This window comes from Lissotriton helveticus, chromosome 6 (genome assembly GCF_964261635.1).
Source record: "Lissotriton helveticus chromosome 6, aLisHel1.1, whole genome shotgun sequence".
NCBI classification, from domain to species: domain Eukaryota; kingdom Metazoa; phylum Chordata; class Amphibia; order Caudata; family Salamandridae; genus Lissotriton; species Lissotriton helveticus.
This window is the reverse complement of record NC_136067.1, coordinates 1930454428-1930475771: the sequence shown is the minus strand read 5'-3', so window position 1 is coordinate 1930475771 and position 21344 is coordinate 1930454428. Positions and strand designations below refer to the sequence as shown.

Genomic DNA, 21344 nt, shown 5'->3' with positions numbered 1-21344 from the left:
CTGGGCATGTTTGAGCCGACGGGCTCCTGGATGCTGCCCTGCGTGCCGGTTCGGGCATCGAGGCCATTGACGGTTGTTTGGCGGCCTTCTCCTCCACTCCTAACCATTTCTCTACTGATGAGGGAAGTTATCCCGAAACCCGAGCCATGTCTCGGGCGATACCCAAAAACCCGGGACATGTATCGGGTCTAGAGATTCATCAGTCCAACAAGTACCGACTTGCACCCACCTGGGTGATCCACTATTGAACTACAAGTACCAGAGTCTCGAGGGGCGATCCGGAGGAGGGGCTAGCGGTGTGCGCTCCATTGCGGTGGTTTCTGGGCATGTTCTCCATCCGGGCGGTAATGCAGCCTGCGTGGATAACATGTAAAGTGTGCATAAATGTTTGCCCGGTCCGAGAGGGCCAGCCAAACATTTATGCGCACTTACATAGTGCCCACCACTCTTCACCCTGCTCTGAGCGCAGAGCAGATCTGCACCGGTAAGACACCACCGCAGAAACAAATAGTAAGGATAATAACGTTGAGTTATTATCATTTTATTTTTCCTTTTTTTCACTGTGAAAAGCAGTGGGGCAACACTCCTCCGCCTTAGCGGAGGAGCCAATTCTGCGGCAGTGGGCATCTTTTTTAGGGGGATGAAATGTGCCTATTTTGACAACTACTAAAATGGTAGTGAAGGTATTGCTTACTGGAAGGTTAGTAATAAAATCCAGACTAAAGGTGCGCCAAGGATCTGGTGATATAGGCAGAGGCTGTAATAAGCCTGCAGGTCAGTGTGAGTGTTCATGTTTCATGCACAAGTTGGGCAACCAGATACGTATTCTTGTATATCCTTCCACATGTTGTTCCACCAGCAGGTTTTTTGATAATTCCTTAGGGTTTTCGCTATACTTGGGTGCCCTGTGAAAAACCAGTTAAACCCACTCACTGGGTCTCGGTGGCGGGGGAACCGCCCTAGTCTTCCATACCTTCCATACTTGAGACACAGGAGCCTTCGTCTGCAGGAGGAACCCGGATTTATTTCAATAGCCCAGGCTATGGAACAGAGTCCCAAGTTAGTCAGAGACAAGACAGAGGAGGCTGCTACTTCACTCTGTAGCTTACAAGCCTTTTATACATTTTTGATCCCAGTCTTTTGGTTGTTAGTCCATTGTTCAATCAGGGCAGTGTTTGCAGTTGATAACCAGATCCAGACGATGTTTGTAGTTGGTGACCTGGTCAAGGCTTGGTACACAGATCATTGTTCACTCGGCTTGATCAAAGCCGTTCTTTCAAGTCATTGTTTAATCAGCCTGATCAGGGCCCAACAGTCAGGCCATTGTCCAGATAACGTGATCACGGTGTCAAGGATGTTTACCAGGCTGGGAGCAGGAGATAGAAAACAAGCTTGTTTACACAGGGCGTGGGTGTCTCATGGCTTTCTGTTGAACTGCAAAGAACAGGGGGTTGGGTGTGCGACAGTTCCTGGGCAGAAATGCAGGCTGCAAGATGGTCTCTGTCGTGTCAGTTCTAAGCATGGGCGTAAAATCCGTTCCGCTCGCGGATTTTGCGGATTTTCGTCAAATTCGCAATCCGCGAACTCTCGCGAACTTGCCGAAAATTCGTAAAATCCGTGCGAAGCGGATTTTTTGCTTGCCAACTAGAATACTATACAATTTCGCGGGAGTAAACACTTGCGAACACGTAGATGCGGCGGGCAGCGACAATCTCGCAATTGCGAGATTGCAAAATTTGCAATTTCGCACAAGAAATCCACCAGCAGGCAGCATAAACCTTGAAAATTATGATTTTTATCAGAATAACTCCTCAGGTTGACATTTGCCTGCACTTTTTCTTTGCAAGGAGTCGATTTTGGGGGGGTGTGCCCCACAGTCTCCAACTTCCTGTTCCTGTCCAGCAGGCTCCTCCCAGTGCTTTCTTCATGTGCTGGTCACTTTCATTTGGATCTTGACCTGGAAGGATTACTTTTTGTGGATGCTGCTGGATATTTGGATTTTTGCAAAACTGAAAGCACTCAGCAGGTGCAAAAGTTCAATCTTATCATTAGTAACCATTCCCTGTAGTGCTTCCTATGGGGCCCCTTCAGAGTTCATTTGCCTACTTGCAACTATTCTATGACCCTGCTCTGACCCTCACAGCAGGCTCAGAGAATAGCTACAAGTATACAACAAAGGTCCTGTTAAAAAAATTACACTGCAACAGAAAGCAATTACAGACAAAACTGAATGCACTCAGCAGGTGCAAAAGTTCAATCTTATCATTAGTAACCATTCCCTGTAGTGCTTCCTGAGGGGCCCCTTCAGAGTTCAGTTGCCTACTTGCAACTATAGGCCACAAAGGTCCTGTGAAAAAAAATTGCACTGCAACAGAAAGCAAATTACAGATAAGGAAGCAGGTGCCAGCCAGACTGGAAGTTTAAATTCAGTGACACATTAATCAACCCCAAATTAATTCATGTCAGTTGAAGCAGGGCAAGTGTGCTTGCATTTTTCACCCCCATAATCTACAGTGATAAACCAACCAGAGGGTGGCAGTGATGTACCAGAGGGTGGCATGGTTGTACCAGAGGGTGGCAGTGGTGAAACAGAGGGTGCTGTGAACCTGTGATGATGAACCAGACGTAGAAACAACATAGTCACGGCCGTTGCGAGCCGACAAGTAAGTTCGCAATTGCGAACTGGTACACAACCCTCGCGAACTGGCAGAAACCCTTGCGAACACACAAAAAAAAAAAATCCGCTAATTCGCGAGAGTTCGCGGATTTTGCGGATTGCGAATACGTAAATACGCAAGTTCGCGGATTGCCAATTCGCAAAATCCGCCCATGCTTAGTCAGTTCAGATTTTCCTCAGGTATCAGCAGAAATGACCAGGTGGGTCATGAGGCAGTGTTTGACACGAGATGGTAATGAAAAAACAATGGAGTCCTGGTACAAATGATGCCGATCAGAAAAACACTTTTCCTCACCTGCTAATGCTGTATTGTGATTCAATTGGATTACCTGAAGTCTCAATTCTACAGTTGGGATGTACAGTTTATGAGCATGAAGGGACACCTTGTCTGCGATAGTATGGTTAGGTGTTTTGATCCATTCTTTGTCCTTTAATCTTTTTTATTCTTCATGTAAGGCCGCCATACAGGTGTCACCCTTGCTAACTCTGACTAGCTTTTCCGGTGGAAGGATAGTAGGGGAATCTCATGTGGAATGGGAAGAGTGAGCATACCCGAGTCTAGAAAGAACATCAGGCTGTAACTGCTTGGTCCCTGGGCGATAGGTGATGATGAAATCAAACACGCTAAAGAAATGCAGCCATCGCATTTGACGAGGGGTGAGAGCCCTGACAGAGCTAAAGAATTGTAAATTTTTTGATCTGTGTATATTGTGACTGTATGTTTAGCCCCCTGTAGGTAATGCCTCCATTCAGTGAACACCAGTTTGATAGCCAGAAGTCCTCTTTCAGCCACCGTATAATTTTGCTCTGCTGGTAGACGTTTTTTAGAATAAAAGGCTATGGGAGGCATGTGGTCAGTTCTTGGGTTCTTTTGAGATCAAATTCCTCCTACTGCTAGCTGTGAAGCATCAGCCTTGATGTAATAGGGCTGGGCTGAATTGGAATGCCAAAAAATGGGTGCACTGGTGAATTTCGTTTTTAACAGTTGCAATGCCTGATAGGCTTCTGGAGACCACACAAATGAATGAATGATTGTATCTTGTATAGCGCACAGCTACTCCAACAAGAGTGTCCCAGCGCTAGCGGTACATGTGGCAGGACCATAAGGCTGGACTAGCTCTTAAAGAGCCAAGTTTTAAGAAGTTTCTTGACAGTTGTTAGGTCAATTGTAGCTCTCAGGGAGGCAGGTAGTTTGTTCCAGATTTGAGCACCTAGATACCTGAAAGACATGCCCCTCATATGGGCCAAGCGTACTTTGGGGATGTGGGCGAGGTCACAGGAGGAGGATCTTAATGGCCTAGCTGGGGTATAGCAGCTAGCGCGCTTATGGAGATAGCTGGCCCTTTAACCATGAAGGCCCTTGAAGAATATCACCAGGGCTTTGGACTTAATACTATCCTTCATTGGCAGCCAGTGTAGGGCCTTAAAGTGAGGGGGGGGTGGGGGGGTGCGATCTGGGCTTAGGTTCGAGGATCGCCCTGCTCTCGAATTTTGCACCACTTTCAGGCGCTGCATGAAGTAACTTGGTAGGCCCAGGTACAGGATATTGGTGTAGTCCAGTCGAGAAGTCACCAATGCCTGGACCACTATTTTCCTGGTATATGTCCCTTTTATAGGAGCTGCGTTATGGACGCCATAATCTCTTAATGGTGCGGGAAAATTGGTGAATCCAAGTATCTGTTGAATTTCTTAGACATTTGTTGGAGTTGGCCAATTTGCAATGGCTTCTACCTTTTTGGGGTCCATATTATTGCCTGTCGGAGATAAGTGATACCCCAGAATGTCTACTGACTGTACATGGAAGGAACATTTCTCTAATTTAGCAAAGAGGGCATTTTCCCTAAGGCGCTGCAAGATGGCACGTACATGTGGTACATGTTCTTGTTCTGAGTTTGAGTAAATCAGAATGTCATCTATGTGGACGATTGCCCAAACCTCAAAAAACTCCCTCAAAACCCCGTAAATTAAATATTAAAATGCTGCCAGAGCTTTACATAGCCCGAAAGGCATAACAGTATACTCAAACTTCTCGTACAAGGATTAAGTGGTAATCTTCCCGTAAATCTAGTTTTGTGTAAATGGTGGAAATTCTGGCATGGTCAAGTAGTACCGGAATTAAATGGAAAGGATAGCGGTTCTTAATAGTCACCTTATTGACCGCCCTATAATCCACACAAGCCCTCTACTCCCCATTCTTCTTGGGTACAAAGAAGAGTGGGGAAGACATAGGCGACTGGGAGAGTCATATGAAACCTATCTTTAGTAGTTCATCCAGATATTTGCGTAGATATTGAGCTTCAGGTTCTGTCAACGCGTAAATTCTACTGCAAGGCAGCGTTGCTCCCGGAATGAGATCTATGCGGCAATCAAAGGCTCTGAGCAGAAGCAGTTGGCTGGCTTTCACTGGGTCAAAAACATTTTGAAAGTCCTGATATTCTTTGGGTAATTAAGGTTTTCTGTTCCTTGGACCAAGGTGCAATGCAGAGGTATTCTCACCTCTGAAGCCTATTGGTGGCCGGTAGTAGTGCAGAATGGTGAGTCCAAGGTTACAGTGTGGTGTACCCATCAGATTTTTAGATTATGGTGTTCTAGCCAAGGTACTCCCAAAATCAGCTTCGCCGACGCGCTAACCTTATAGCAGTTCACGGACACCGAGCACGCACATCACTGCACACGCGGGAGGTAAGAGTATGTCACCTCGATTGATAACAAGTTAGATTTCTCGTCACGTATGGGACACATAGAGATTCGCATTATGTCTCACTATGCTAACAATGGATTCGCGTACTCTGGATCCACAACACGTCGATCTTTAAAAATCGCCATCTATGTCACAGCACCGTTTTCTATAACACGCCGACTTTTAAAACTGTTGTCTATGTCACAGCACTGTTATCTACTGCATGTTTACACGTCTCCCAGTTTCAATTATAGACCTGCCTTTATGTTCCTGATCACACACCAGTACGTTTTCAAGTTCACTTTTACTTGATTTTAGTTGAACTTTTCAGTTCATCTTTACCGGGCACTGTACCCAGATAGTATAGTCACACCCTCCCAATACTAAAACATCAGCCATTCAATTTATTCATTTATATATAACGGACACCTCAGCTAACAAGATACTGGTGCACACACAATGCTAACAGCTAAAATCCACTGGATGTGGATACTCATTGAACTAATTTCTGCCCACATTGGTTTTTGTTTAGATTTCCCCTGATGAAGGGCTCATTCGGAGCCCGAAATGCATTGGGACCATTGAATTTTTTTTTGCAAACAATAAGGATGAAACTTCAAAGTTGAATGAAGTCAAGAAACCTTTATTGCATGAATAAATAATCGGTTGAATACCATTTACAACGCTCAAACGACTTGCATATGTTTGGATAAAAATGTGAAAATTGCGCCAGCGATCCACCATAACCGCGCCCGGAGGGACGATCCCTAATTTTAGAGAACGCTTAAATACAGTTACTTCCAAAATGATCCCAAAGGTGGGAGTGTCTATTAGATCAAAGACAAGTCGTTTAGTATGCCCATTATCACACACTAAGGTTAGAGCCGCTGTCTAAAAATAAATTAGTCCAGAAGGCAACTCTAAACCATCTACTGCTTGCACAGGCTCAGGTATTTCTTTCGGTACTTTTGTGAGCACAAACTTGGCAGCTAGAGTTAGATCAAATAAATTGCCTGCGGGCCCCGAGTCAATTAGCATGGATATGTGCCTCCGCTGTGGGGATAGGATTACTGTGACTTGGATAGTCCGATGCTGCGGAATTAGTGTTCCTACATTGGTCAGATATTGTGAGATCTGTACAGGTTCTCTCAACGAGACGATCTCCCTTCTGGTTGAGAGCCTTAGTTTTCCCTGTTCTTGATTGATCTCTAGACTAGCCACAGCCTTAGTCTCTTTTAGTTTTGCAGAACATTCCTTAGCGAAATGACGAGTTTGCCACAATAAAGACATAGGTTTAAATTGCGGCGATGTTTCCTTTTCCTCATTAGATAGTGGAACAGTATTTCTCCTATCTGCACAGGTTCAGTATCACAAGTCTTACTGTCTGACTCCTTCTCAGTTTTGAGAACAAGTATCGGTGATCTAGCTTAACCACAAGATCAATAAATTCTGCACAATCATCGGGGAGATCAACAATGTGCGAGAGGTAATCTTAAAAGTCATCTCTTATCCCTCGATAGAATAAGGATGTTCTTTTCTCTTCTGGCCAGCGCATTTCTGTCACCAGTCAAATGAAAGTAGTGATTTCAGTTAGAAGGTCCTTAGAACCTTGTTGTAGGTTTAATAACTTATTGTCACTTGCTTGGATAAAAACATGTTTTGCAAACAACTTAGTCATGGCAGCCTTAAAAGCGGATTAGTTGTATAAAAGGGAATTGTATTTTTCTATTAAAGGAATTACCCAGTTAGCAGATACACCTCCCAAATAAAAGATTACAAACACTACTTTAGCAGCATCATTGGGGAAAACCTGAGGTTTGCATAGGAAATGTAATAGGCATTGACTCATAAAGGCTGCAAATTTAGTACTGTCCCCATGAGAGCGTTCTGGAGCTGCTAAGGGCACAGGACTGGGTGTAGAGACAGACACATGCAGATTCTGATCAGTAGTTGTAAACACCCCTCTCTGAAAACGTTCAAATCTAATTTCACTTTTGACCTGCGCCTGGCGCCGGGACACTCCTTGGAGTATCTGTGCGTGGCAGAGATTGTTTTCATTCATTCATTATTTCCTCCCGCCATCTCCCGAAGTTGCTTGCCCATCTCCCCATCCACTCCTGCTTCCCTGCTTGACCCGTCCCTCCACTACCTCTCTCATTGCTGCTTTTAGTTATATATTGTTTTTTGCACTATCCAATGGTATTGGAGCGCTAGTTCCGTCCTCCATCTTGCCATGGAGCTAACAGCCAATGGTATTGGAGTGATTTAAGTGCTCACCAGTTACATTACACAATGACAAATTCATTGTCATACCGAGGGGGAAGCATACTTGCTTTGCTAAACAATCACAACCTGTTCAGTCAACCCCAAGATTCAAACCTGGTTCCTGTCAGCAGATCTGGACTTTATGCCACATCCTCGCTTCACGTCATAGCTCCTCAACTATTTCTCACTATCACTTCCACATTTGTTCACCAAGACCCCTTCAACACTGAACAAACATTGGCAAAGCCTATAGATCTCGGCCTCAGCAATGCCCGAGCTATTAGCCTTGTCAATGTGAATGTTTTTAGCTATGTTGACTAGCAACACATCTGCTGTTTAGCATGGCTGGAAATCACTGAAAGAAGCGCTAGGATGCGGGCAGCGTTTGCCAAGTCAGCGTTTTTTTGTTAGGAGGGGTAGGCCAATAAACTCAACATGGGGGGTGAAGAGATTCAGATTCGGCTCAACATCCTGTGATTCTGGGGGAGGAGCTACGTCAGCAAACTAGATGGCTGCTTGGGCTCCCGGCTCCACCGACCTCCGTATCCCGCCGCAATATCCTGTACATTATCCAGATTTTACGCCTAGCCTCTGTGTACATGAACTGTTCCGCACTCCGATGGTGAAATCCGGGAAATTTTATCGGCTGGTTTGACGAAATTACATCGAGTTGAAGATTGTGGCCTACTCCAGCAGTGAAGCCGGGGCCTAGAGTACTTTCACAGCCGGGCTGCAGTGCAACATCGGCCAGGAGACCCAGGTTGGGTCGGGTCAATCGGAGTGGAGGCTTTGTTTAAGCCCGAATTTGGCGGCGATCGTTTCTATTGCTCAGCATCGATGGAGGAGTGACTCTGCTTGCTGTTGGCTGCGGGTGGGGGTCCCCGTCCCGCGGACCCGGTCTTGGGCCCGCCGGGGTTCGGTGGGTCGGGGTCTCCGGCCTGCGGCCTTAACCGGGTTGACCGTGGCTGCGAATAAAGACTGGTCACCCTCCGCATCTGCATGTTCGTGATCATGTTTGTCCCCCCTGAGGATGCCAGATTCACCCGGGGAGGTGATTGGGATTGGTGTCGGGTGTGAGATTATGGATCGCACGGTGCTTGAGCCGTCGCTGAGGTCAATATTGGCAGAAATTAGGGTGTTTCATTCACATGTGGATGTCTTATTGTGCAAATTGGACACGCGCCTATCTGAGATGCTCCTGGTGGAACCGGACCCAGCCTTACTGTTGGAACAGCAATCTGCAGCCATTCAAACCACGGCCATTTTGACTCCGTGCGAGAACCCCATGAGGAAGCAAGTATTGATACCATCGGATGGTGCCCTGGAGGAAGGTGTTCCCGAGGTCGACAGTGTATTGCCGACCCTTCCACCACTATCGACTTTGGAGGTATCGAAAGGCATTCCCCTCCCGGAGACTTTTGTTCTTGACTTTCCATTCATTTTGTGGTCGTCTTCTCCTTTCTTGGTGACTTTACGACTCCTGGGTAAGATACGTTGGGACTGTCCATCTAGGAGGGAGAGTTCTTCTGCGTCTGAAGTTCTTGTGGACTCACTGCCTACGAGTCGCCATAGATTGATTCTTGATGACTCCCTTTTCCTTTATTACTCCTTTGTGTGCCTTTGGGTCTCGCTGGGGGGGGTTTGTGTGCTGATTCGGAAGGGCCAAGGTTAAGATCAACTAGGTCGGGACGGGTTGGAGTGGCTTTTACGGGTGTTCGACCTGCAACTGTTTGATCTAAAAGGCTGAGCGGTGTATTACGGTACCCCCTAATTTTTTCTATAAGTCTTGTCATACGTTGGTCTTTTAGTGATTGGGGGTGTCTGTTTCTGGCGGGGGACTAAAGGGGCTGGGAGCCCAAACGGATAAGCCCTCCTCCACTCTTTTTCCTACTTTTAGGGTTTTAGTTATTAGGGGCGACAGGCACGCTGCTAGTGGGGTTAGGCTGTAGCCATTTGCAGGGGTGCAGGGTGGGGGGTTGGAAAGGGGTTTTTATTTTGCCCTTTTTTATTTCTATGGCCTTTTTCTTCCTTCCCTTTCTCTTCCTTAAAGGATCAGTATAGCTTGTGAATCATTTGGATTCTTATTGTGTACTTGTATTTAGTGCTTATGCTTTTTATGATATCCTGATTCTCGGTGGGCAGGCCCTGAGAACTGGCGCTCAACATTGAATGTATATTGTATTGTCGTTTGCATCGATCCATATGCTTTGGCGCCAATGTTCCATTATAGCGGTTCTTACGTGCATATCCTGTTTCTTGCCCTGTCCCCCGTATTCTTCTGTTTGATTGTATGGCACCTGATCCTTTCTTAAATAATATAAAATGGAACCTCTGTCTCATCCTGGGACTCAATTGTGCATTCTAATACAAGCTATATCCTGAATCGCTGCCGGACCTCAGGGTTGTCGGCTGATGAGCTGTGTCGTACTGTGATATAGGGGGTCTTAATTTTGTTTAGCGGCCGGCCCCTGCGGTTGTAGGCCCATGCTTGTATTTATATTGAATGCTACAATAAAGGTTTTTTTTTTTTTTTAAACATCCTGTGATTCTGGGCTTTCAGCTATGCAGAACAGCAGATGTGCTGCTAGACAATATGGTTAAAAGACATTCAGGGCACAAGTCCTAAAAAAAAAGTGGGGGACTAACCTAATTAATCAGTATGCAAGTGGTCTCACGGCGCGTGCCATTGCGGAGCGTGACATCACAGGAAGTGGCATCACAAGAAATGACAGCAGATCTTAAGCCCTCACATATATGTTTAGCAGGTCTATCATGAGTGCATTTGAACACATTTCTAGTATACTTGCAAACCCTCCTGATTTAGGCAGAAGATTCACACTTTTGTGAGCTTCACATAAATCAATGTTGCCTTTTGTAAGGGTAAAGCTTCCTCTATCCATATTGCTTTGAAAGAAAAAATTGTGATATTCAAATTATTACAACGCCTCCTCGGGTAGTAAGAGCTATATAAATGCTATTTGTTTTGTGCAAATACTGGGAAAGACTAACACATCTGACATTCTTACAGTGCATGCATATATCCTAAACAGAGCCTGAACAAAGTGAAAAGCTGCCTCTCAAGTATGTGTGAAGTGCTAACAAGGTGTGAGCCTTTGTTTCCCCTCTGCTGCATTTGCTTCTAGGTGTGAGGCTCCTGACTGCTGCCAGCCAGGAGACTCAAACAAAAGGAGGCCTGCTGACCCCTCAAATACGGCCTTTGTTATAGGCCCAGCAGGAGTCAGAAAAAAAAAGAGAACCCCATCCTGTCCCTGCCTGCATGTTGTTGCGACCAAAAGCAGATAACAACGTGCAGGCGCTGCTGAAAGTGTCCCAGTGTTTGGAAATTACACTGGGACGAATTAGGAACCTTTTTCAGTGGGGCCGAACTTCTTGGCAGGGTGGACGGCGTCCACCCTGTGACCAAAGCGGGTGGACGCCGTCCACCCGCGTGTACCCCCGACTCGTGTCCTGAAGACATTCACATTGACAAGGCTAATAGCTCGGGCATTGCTGAGACCTATTGAATCTGCCAATGCTTGTTTAGCTGTCTTGTTACCCGCGCACCTCTCCACTTACCTCCTTGTTTGCTACCCCCACCCGATTGACAAAGTCAATTGCTCACCGATAGGCAAAACCTATTGGCTTTGCCAATAATTGTTGTTTCATTCTTTCTAGTCATGTTAATACCATTATAAATTCTAGACTACAAAAACCAGATGCAAAGAATAATCCAAAACCAGATCACTCATGCGTGAAATCCGACTTTTTATAAGCCCACGATGTTGAATGTACTCCGTCTCGCCTTACTGTATAGTGTCATTTGTTTAAAAAACACAAAGGCTCTTGCGGGGTGAGTTAATGTCGGTACTAAATGCCTCCGTGAAACCTTGAGGTGCGATAATCCAATGGTGACAATTAACAGGCTATCAAAGAGATGTGTCCGCGTGGACCACCAATGAATTATCACGCGGTCTTGGTAAACCTTTATGGCGTTGGCTCATCTACTTACGCACATCGCTTCGGACCCGCCCGCTTTCCCTGAGGCGGAGTCCAGCTGGTTCTCGGTGGTCCCTCAGCCTTCAATTACCACAAGTACACGCCCTCTCGGCGTGGGCCTCAGCACGTACACAAGAGGCGGGCTGTCGGGTTAGAAAGGCAACGACGTCCTGTGTCTCGCGCACTTATCGTCACTGCATCAAACCCCGCACGCGCCGGTTGGAACTGCTGGAGAGCTGCGCGCGTGACAGCTCGGAGTTTATTAAATGCGCGTGGGCTGCCGGTTGCTCGCACAACTGCCGGAAGAGCGCGCGCGCGCCGTCTCCCTCAAACGCCACGCAAGTGCATGCTGCTGACAGTTATCAACCGCCCCCTTGACTATGTCTCACCGGGTCACTGTAGCCGATCAGCACCCAGGCGGATGGCGGGGTCGGCGAGCTGCCAAGGGCAATGCGGCTCTATACAAATCATCGGCGCGGAATACCGCGTGCAGGCCCAGCCCCAATCACGACGCTCCTCCTGCTTAAATGGTGCCACCCTGCCTCGACTCCAAGAGAGACAACGAGCGCCGCACTTGTTTGCAAGCAGCAATGAGCCATTCCTAAAAATGCGGAACTTTTAGGGGATGTTCATTTAAGAATTGGACAAGACCTCGCTAAAGGACGTCATGGAACCCAGTCAATCACACAGGCCAGCTCCCCTTCAAAGCGCATCGACAGATGTAGGGTTACCATATTGTTTGAGGGAAAAGTAACCTTGTTTTTTGTTGTTTTGAAATTCTCGTATGGTCAGAAGCTGGGTCTTAAATAGGAATTTGTGTAAAACTTTTTTTTTTTTTTTGCATAGCAAATTTGCAATTTTTGTGTGGCTACTCCTCTTCAAATCGTTTAGAGTAGACCGTTCTAAAATGGCCTTTGAAGTAATTGTTTGCATTTACTATTTTAGTTTATGTATTTTTACAAATATATTTGCTTTTTTGAATTTTTTCCATTTTAGTTTATACTGCCCTTAAAAATAATGCTATCCATAATGAGGGGAAAACAACGGATCTGGTTTCAAACGTACAATCCTAACGTAAGATGAGATGTTATAGTATTTAAACCTTTGAACCAAATGAGGAATCGACTGCACCACAATGAGGGTGCATGTAGTTCTCTGTATGTCACGATTTCGGCTCGTAAGTGTGTTGTGTAGTTCATCATAATTTTGTACGGTCTCAACGTCAGCAAGTGCATACATTCCAACACAGGAGGAACATAGTAAAACAAATCAGGGGATTTATTTTCCCCATTGACTAACGGCGAAACTGTCAATTTTAGGCGTGAGACTGCTCAAATAAAGCAATTTCAAGCTTTAAAAATCATCAGTATCTCGCCCGAATCGGGTCTGTTGGCTTGTATCAAATGCTCTTGTGCAACGTCATACCATCTTGTTGTAAGGTTGGCCTCTAACACCAGCTTGAGTCGTATCCCCCCACACCTGCAACATCAAGATACAGTTAAACCGCAATGGGCATAAATTATCATAATACAGTAAACCACACTTAAATATGAAAAACAGGCCACAATTAGCGGTTACACAGGTATTATTTGTGTGGGTACCTCTTCTGTACCTCAGGGCACAAACTTGATCCTTCATAACACTGCAGTTGTTGATGGAATGTGTGGGTCATCTTATGTTAGAGTATACTGGGGAGTGCCCAAGACACTAGTTCTTGAACGTATCCTCCGTAGAATCAGAATCCATGGCTAGGAGCGAAGACTCCAATGGTTCCCAAATATCCCTGGGCCTCGGGAAGCAATTCAGCATAGGCAGTAAGCTAGTCTCTGTGAATATATCACATCCTGTGGCCAGTCCTTACATTTCGGTGCCTGACCCCTATCACAGTTGTACGCAACCCGCCATTTGGCCAGTAGCAGGCTGAGTGATGTATTTCTGAAAGCCTGCAGCGGTTTCCCAAGATTGCCACCAACGGTGTGAGAGTGACTGTCCAGATATAAGCGACCGCTCCACCTCGATTTCTCCCCATCTGACATGACCAGGCCAGCTGGAGGAAGCCTGCTCCATTCACGCACCTGGCACATCTATCATCAGAGTAGAGGTGATATCTGTGTAATCTTGCAGGAGTATAGTATATCCGGTACAAAAATGTATAATGGATTATGCGTGGCCTGCTACTTGAGGTGATGTTCCTTTTCTGCTGACAGCAATGGAGCAACTGTGCATCAGTGTGGGGTGTCCCCAGTTCTAGGTCCCAATCATCCTGTTCGCCTCCATTTGTCCTTGGCTAATTTATACAGTGCTTCATTGGTACAAGCAACAGTAGAGTCCGATGAGGCAGCAGTAGGTGCTTGGGGTCCCACGCTTGCAGTCGAGGGGATCAGAGTCATATAACCCTGTTTAATGGCCAGGTTCCAGCTTGTACCAATAAATAGCTTAGTGGGTCTGAGCGCACAAATAATAGAGTTCCATGTCTGGAGCTTCAAAACCGTCTCCTTCCAAAGGGCAGAGTGAGCATCTCCTATTTTATGCACAGTAGCTTATTACCCGCCCAATCCTATCAGCTGTGGGCTTTGGAAAAAATGTCTCACTGGTGAATAGGGAACGTTGAGGAACAGGTACAGAAACTTTGGTAATATGACAATTTTTATGAGGGAAACCCGTCCCGCCAAGGAGAGGAGCAGTGAGATCTATCGGTTCAAACTGTCCGTCACACTTGAGAGGACGGTGCCATAATTTGCACGGATAAGTTCATCTCTATTTCTAGACACCTCTACACCCAAATATTGAAGGCCATAGTCGCTTCCCTTCAGTGGGAAGTCTAGTTGGAAGCTCTGAGTTGTTGTGGTTAGAGGGAATATATTGGATTCCTCCCAGTTTATTTGAATGCCCGACAATCCACCAAAGCGTACAAACTTGTGGAGCTCTTCATTCAGACTATTCTGAGGATCCCTGAGATACAACTTGATGTAATCTGCGGAAAGCATTACTAAGATATGTCTAGTGGGGTATCTGATTGCATATTCACGGTGGTGTTGTCGAAGCTTGGCAGGCAGCGGCTACACCGTGAGCGCAAACAGCAAAGGCGACAGTGGACACTCGTGCCCCAAGTCATGAAGAATGGAGCGGAACATGACCCATATATCTGAACCTTGGGTGTTGGATGGGATTATAGGGTGGCAATCCTCAACAGAAACGCTGGGGGGAATCCCATATGCCAAAGCACAGCAGGTAGTCTAATTCCAGCGAGTCGAAAGCCTTGGTAGCATTGAGAAAAACTGCAATTGCGAACAGATCCGGACCTATATCTTGTAGAAGTGCAAAAAGGGTGCTTACGTTGTGCGAAGTGGCTCACCCAGGGATGAACCCTGATTGGTCCAATCTAACTAGAAATATTATTAAGAGGCTTGGCAAATTTGCCAGGATCGTGGCTAGTATCTTAACTTCACAATTGATAAGTGATGGGCTGGTATGAGTCGCAAGTATCTGCTGATTGATAAGGTTTGAGTAGGATGATTATCATGGACTCCCTCATGGAAGGCAGAAGTAGGCCTTCCTGTTTCTCTTCGCAGTATTCAGCTTTCAATAGCGGTGTGAGGATACCAATATAGGCTTTATAAACATCTGCAGGTTTGGCCATCGGGGCCAGGGGCTTTACCCTATTGCAATTGCATTACAACATCTAGTATTTCATCCTACTCTATATCCACTGCAAATCCCTCCGTGTGTCGCTCGACCACCTAAATGCAACCTCCCCCAAGTAGACATCTACATCAGCCTCTTGAGTCCTTGTAGAGGTTATAGGTTACCACAGTATGTAGCAAACACTCACAATATTTCTGGTGTATCCTGCACAAATGAGCCATCTCTATCCTGAATCTCAAGGACAGTGTTTGTAAAACTGGGTTTTTGCATCATGGACGCAAAGGCATGACCTGACCTCTCTCCCTCCCTCTCTGTGGTATAGGCATTCACGTTCTCTAGTTTCTTGAAATTCAGTCTCGGTGGTCCTGATCTTTCTGGCCACCTCCGGATCTCCAGGAGTCCCTAATTTGGTTTCTAAGGATTTGATTTCCCCCTCCAGTTTCTTAAGATCATCTCTGAGGACACATAACACTCCTTCAATCTTACCTAGACATAGCCCCGCACAGTGATTTTAAAGGCTTCCCGAATGGTACACAATTGGGACCGAATTCCTGTTCCTGTTGAAGCAGTCGCTAATTTCTTGTCTCAATTCCTCCCATAAAGGGGCATCTAAAAACAGCAAGTGAGAGAGTGGCCACATAGAAGGAGGTCGTTGGGGGGGTAAAGTTCAAGAAAGACATGGGAGTGGTCTGAGTAAGTGTGTGCTAGATGTGTAACCCCCTGCATCCACAAACCCAGCCCTAGTAATATGAGCCAGTAGTCTAACCTAGACCACCTTCCATGCATTCCCAGAATAGAAAGTCCTCTCTACCATCAGTGGATGCATAGATCACCATGCATCCAGCATCCCATGCGCCTCCATAATGGCACAGACATGTCGGGCTGCAAAACTATTGGAAGTGGAGGAGCTATGCAATCTATCCAACTCCGTATTTAGCACAATATTGAAATCCCTTACCCAGAGAATAAGTGTGGAGCCAATGTCCATAACTTTACACAAAAGAAGGAGGGGATATCCTTATTTGGTCCATAGCAGTTAATATTGGTCAGTGATACAGAGGTCAGCTTGCCCCACTTCAAGTTATAGTGCCCCAGAGGGTAATTTCTAGACTGTGTGGAACATACGCCCATGTGAATATGATAAATACGTAGCACACTGCCTGCAGGAGGCCCAGCGTGTGGCAGAGGTGGTGTGTGCAGTGTCAACAAAGTGAGTCCCCTGCAGTGGGGCAATATGTATGTTATGCCTATCTAAGAGAGAATATGCCTACGCTCGTGAGGTTCACTCAAGCCCGTAACTTTCCCTGTGATGTAATTGATGCGGAAACGTATAGTGCTAGACAGCATGGGGTCTGTGCCAGTCATCCCTGAGTGAGTAGCAAAGCGCCGATGTGGTAGCCCATTTATTAAAATGCAATGTGGTAGAATCCACAAGTCTTGCAGCAACAATGTAGGTAGATGAACACAAGAAAACAAACAGTACATTTCCTTCCCTCCCTCCTCCCACATTGGTGGCCCAATCCGGGCAGGGATACCTCTCCTACCCAATAACCAAAGACAAGTCCACAATGGCACCATCGTTAGCAGAAATTGAGTTAAGCCATTTACTCATGACTGTGCACAATCAGTGTTAACTAAAAGAAAGGGAGAAAGAAAGCAAGAATAAGAGAACAGTGAGTTGAGCAATAAGAAGTAGAAGAGGAAGGCAGCTCCCCAGCAGAAGATAGCATAATAGCGTCAAGCAATGACGGAGGGGAGTAGTCCCAGAAAACCAGAGGGCAATTTGTGTAAGAGAAAGTGATGTACAACCAAGTAACCAAATAGTTTTTCTACAGGGTGGTCACTCAGAGAGCCATGCAGATCCTCCTCGCCTAGACAAGGGTGTCCAGGGAGCAGTTTCAGGTGCCACAGAGACCTCTAAAACAACATATCAAGGTATGCGAGACAATAAATGTAGTCCGGCATGACTAACTTGCTCTGTGCAAAATTATCAACAAGGTGTGGACATATGATGATGCCCGCATGACGGCATCTGGTCACCATGCCACCCAGGATGGCCAGGTCAGATGTTTACAGACAGGAGGCTGCCCAGTATACTTAGCCAGTCCTTTTGAAGCATTTCTAGCCTTGCTCTGATGTGGGGGGTGGGGTATGAGGGTCTGGACAGAGGCATCATGCGGCCTTGACTGGGAGGCACAAGCAGCATTCCGTTGCATAAAGTCACCAGCCTGCTGTGGAGTAATAAATATACAATCTTTACCCAGATGAGAGATGCCGTCATGCAGGTATAGCATTGCATAGGGGATGTTAGCTTGCCTTAACTTCTGCTTGATGGGTATGAATTTCCTACGAGCTTCAGGTGCCACGAATGTGAAGTCTGGGTAAATGAACACTGCGTTTCCTTCAAACTGGTGGGTGCGTTTGTCCTGGGCTAATCAAAGGAAAGTGTCTCCGTCGCAGTCGTTCAGTTTCCTAGCAATTATCGGACGTGGTGGAGTACTGGCGGCAGCGGGTCATCAGTACATGGTGGTCTGGCTCTACAATCAGCATCTTGGAGAACGAGTCTGTGCCAAACAGGGTGGTTAGCAGGGGCTCCACAAAATCCTCCATTCTGCCCATGTTGGTGGACTCGGGAATCCCCATTATTTGCAGATTATTTCTACGGGATGTCTCCACAAAATCTTTGTTTTTGGCAGAGATTATTTTGAGCACTTTCTCCATATTTAGTAGCTGTTCACTGCTAGTAGAGACAGTGTCTTTGAGCACGGAAATTCTGTGTCCCGTTTCCGTTACGCAGCCATCCTGCTCTTCCAATTTGTGGGTAATGTTATCCATTCTGGTGCACATTATCCATTTTGTTTTTAATGGATGCTAGGTGTTGCTGCATAGGAATGAGCAGTGACTTCATATCTGCCGCCTCATTCACTCCTTTTATGGAGGAATGTTCCGAACCCATTTGGTCAGTGCGGCCCCCCCCACTGCACAGGCAGACTTACGGTCTTCGAACTTCAGCTTGGTTTGGCGCCTCTACGGTTTTCCCATATTTAATGCTGGCCGCTTGTCCTGACCCCAAATGTCTGGATGGGTGATACCGCAGTCCTGGGCACTTGACTGGCACCACATCCCCGCTGTTCACCTTAGGAACTCTAGGATCCTTCTCAGCCCTCCACTGCACCAGAAGCGATAGCAAAGATGTCCTACAACCTCTTGGTCCCACATTGCCTCACCTCAGCAAGGTAGCCAGAGGGGTGCAAGCAGACTCAGGCAGAGCAGAAGTCTGGTGTTTGCACCGCAGTGTACTCTGTATTGCTGCGGAGGTCCGGCCTGGATATTGACACCACAGCCCTTCAAAGGCTGTCAAAGGGCCGCAAAGATTTCAGAGCAGAGAAATTCACAGCCAAACAGGGTCAAGCGCCAAAAAGCCCAGGCCTGCACTGCCAACGTATATCAGGCGAATAGGTAGGGGGTGTTCTGCTGTAATTAGGCATGCAGACCTCCAACCTCGGACAGCAGTCCTCGCAAATGATCTCTGTAGGAAATGTCCGCAAAAGAGCTTGGGCCCAAGATTACAATGCCTTTGGCGGTGGTGTTACATGATTCACTGGCGGTAGTCTATAGTGGCAGTATGTGCATTGTTCCCCTCGCCACAACCGCTACAGGCCCCAGTGTCCCTCAAGTCCTCTTGATTGTGCCCCTACAATGGCCAGCAGTGTGGGCAACTCACATTACCCCAAAACAAGAACACTGCGTGGAATCACCCATCTCAAAGAGCCCGTGTGCCTTACTTGTTATTTGGGTGCAGATGCCTCTTCTTTCGATTCCACCCGTGTGGTAAAGTGCCCGGCTTCCGAATCAGGCGCCAGCCTCCCGCAGGCAGGTTCTGTCCAGCCTGCGCTGTCTATGCAAGGGCAGGAGACCACTGCGGCACGTCCAGATGGTTGGGCCATCACAGGGGTGGGGACAGAAGGCCCGCACCCCTCGCCAGCACAGCCCGTTCAGGGATAACATCTGCTAGCCATGCCCGCAAGGGCCCAGGGTCTGCAGCCTGCCAGGCCCACCACTCCCTTCCGATCCAAACCTCAATTGATCAAAGGCATCATCCGGTCCTCCACCAGGGCAACAGGGGGTCCGGGAGAGGTTTAAAATCAGACTCTCTGCCGCACCTTGTATCACCACTCACCGCCTCTCCCAGGCCATTACAGCCTTGCGTCACTGGAGCTGTCCGGCAGGGCCACACTCTCTACAAGGCAGGTAATTAAACAGTGTGTGCCCAAACATGCCAAAATGTGGTGTCTTGCAGACTCTGGTCTACCTACAACAGTTTTGCACGCCGGCCCTCTAGATCCCCCACACCCCAATAAGTAATAATTTTCAAGGTGTGCTTATTGGAACAAAGAGACAGCAGTGGAAAACTGAGGAGCAATGTGGCAATTATTTTAAAGTAGCATAAGAACAGCGAAATCCACTATTATAGAGCTAAAGCTGCAAAGCAAAAAAAAACACCAATCAGCAAAAAGCAAAGCTAATTTCTTAACAAATAAAGACACTTGGCTGGCTCAGAACAGTTTCTAGTTCTCTTTCTGCTCTTCTGGGTTTATTTAGTAAGATCATGACCAGGATTAATTAATTGAAAGGCATTAACACCTCTTTCTGGTCTGATGATTGGTGGCCTCTGGAACTGGCTACTCCTAAAAAGGTAGTTAGAAATCTGGGCATACTATTTAAAGACATCTTCTCCATGAAAGATCAGGTCAATTCCATCTTTGGGTCCTGTTTTGAATTTGTGCGCCTTCTCAGGAGAGCTTTCCAATGGCTATCTCTGCAGTCTCAAAAATCCATAACTCAGGCACTTACTGTAAGTCGAAAGAAACTGGATTGGAACTGCACCACTGCTAATCAAAAACGTCCATAAGGAATTATCCATGGATATTGAAGAATCATAGTTCAATTAAGAAAGTCGCTGCATATACAAGATGTATAGTGTTTTCTTTATTATTCAGTTCATAAAAAACCATCAGCCAATGCGTTTCGTTCTTTATACATAGGACTTCTTCAGGGCTGTAAGCTAAAAAGATGTATAAAAAGACATTTACAAAAAACACACTTTACATGAACAACAACACTTTTATATTTACACAACAAATATTACATAGAAATGACATTTAAATGACAATACACTGTAGTGTATCCATCTTGGTGCATTAAAGAAATCCATTAAACACCATACCCAAGGTGACACGTGAAAAGCTACATGAACAATTTGTACAAAATGACAAATAGTGTTGCCCTACATATGTCAAAAGAGAAAAGCAGAAAAAAGGAGAAGAGAGATGAAAAAGTAAAGGTCTGAGATTAAGAGACAGCTGAAACGGTATTATAAGAAGTAAGCCCACAGAATAGAAACTCCATTTTGTATACTATGGGATATATGTACGCTGTTACAATGCCTACCTGTTCAGTGCTTCGAGCTAATAATCCAAGTCGAGCCGTACAAATTAGTTGGCGTGATCCAAAGCTCAGTTATATGTGGGTAAAAGGAACATGCGGTATAATAGCCATAGACCGGTGTTTAAGCGTGCAAGTTCAATTGAGACTAGCACGTAGTGATGGAGACTGTCCACATAACTAGTGCACCTATGGAAAAAGAGATATAATACTTTCCTTTAGCAAGAATATGGGTCATTGTACTACTGGAAAAAAACAATCCATTTGTAAATTACAAATTTATATACTGAAGAAACAATCAATATGTAAAATCCTAATTCATTGAAAATAATTTATTGCAATATGTTTAAAAAAATGAGGTCATGGTTACAGAAAAAAGAACTGGTGGATTACCACCAGAATGCCAGGTGCACTGTGTTGGACCCGGCCTCATGGCGTGGTTGCTGAGACATCTGAGAGCCTGCTGGCGCTGCCGCGGCCTACCTTGCTGAAACCTCCGAGAGCCTGCTGGCGCTGCCGCGGCCTACCTTGCTGAAACATCCGAGAGCCTGCTGGCGCTGCCGCGGCCTACCTTGCTGAAACCTCTAAGAGCCTGTTGGCGCTGCCGCGGCCTACCTTGCTGAACCTTCCGAGAGC

General features: G+C 46.2%; 1 protein-coding gene across 1 annotated transcript in view; it reads right to left on the bottom strand.

The window, feature by feature from the left end:
* LOC144762937 (uncharacterized) overlaps positions 1-21344 on the bottom strand; it is a 171569-nt gene that overhangs the window by 134983 nt on the left and 15242 nt on the right. The window contains exons 4-5 of the mRNA XM_078648238.1: positions 13044-13097; positions 11632-11699 (exon numbers count right to left, since the gene is read on the bottom strand). Of these exons, the coding sequence (XP_078504364.1) occupies positions 11632-11699; positions 13044-13097 (122 nt within the window). The remainder of the gene's footprint in view (positions 1-11631; positions 11700-13043; positions 13098-21344) is intronic.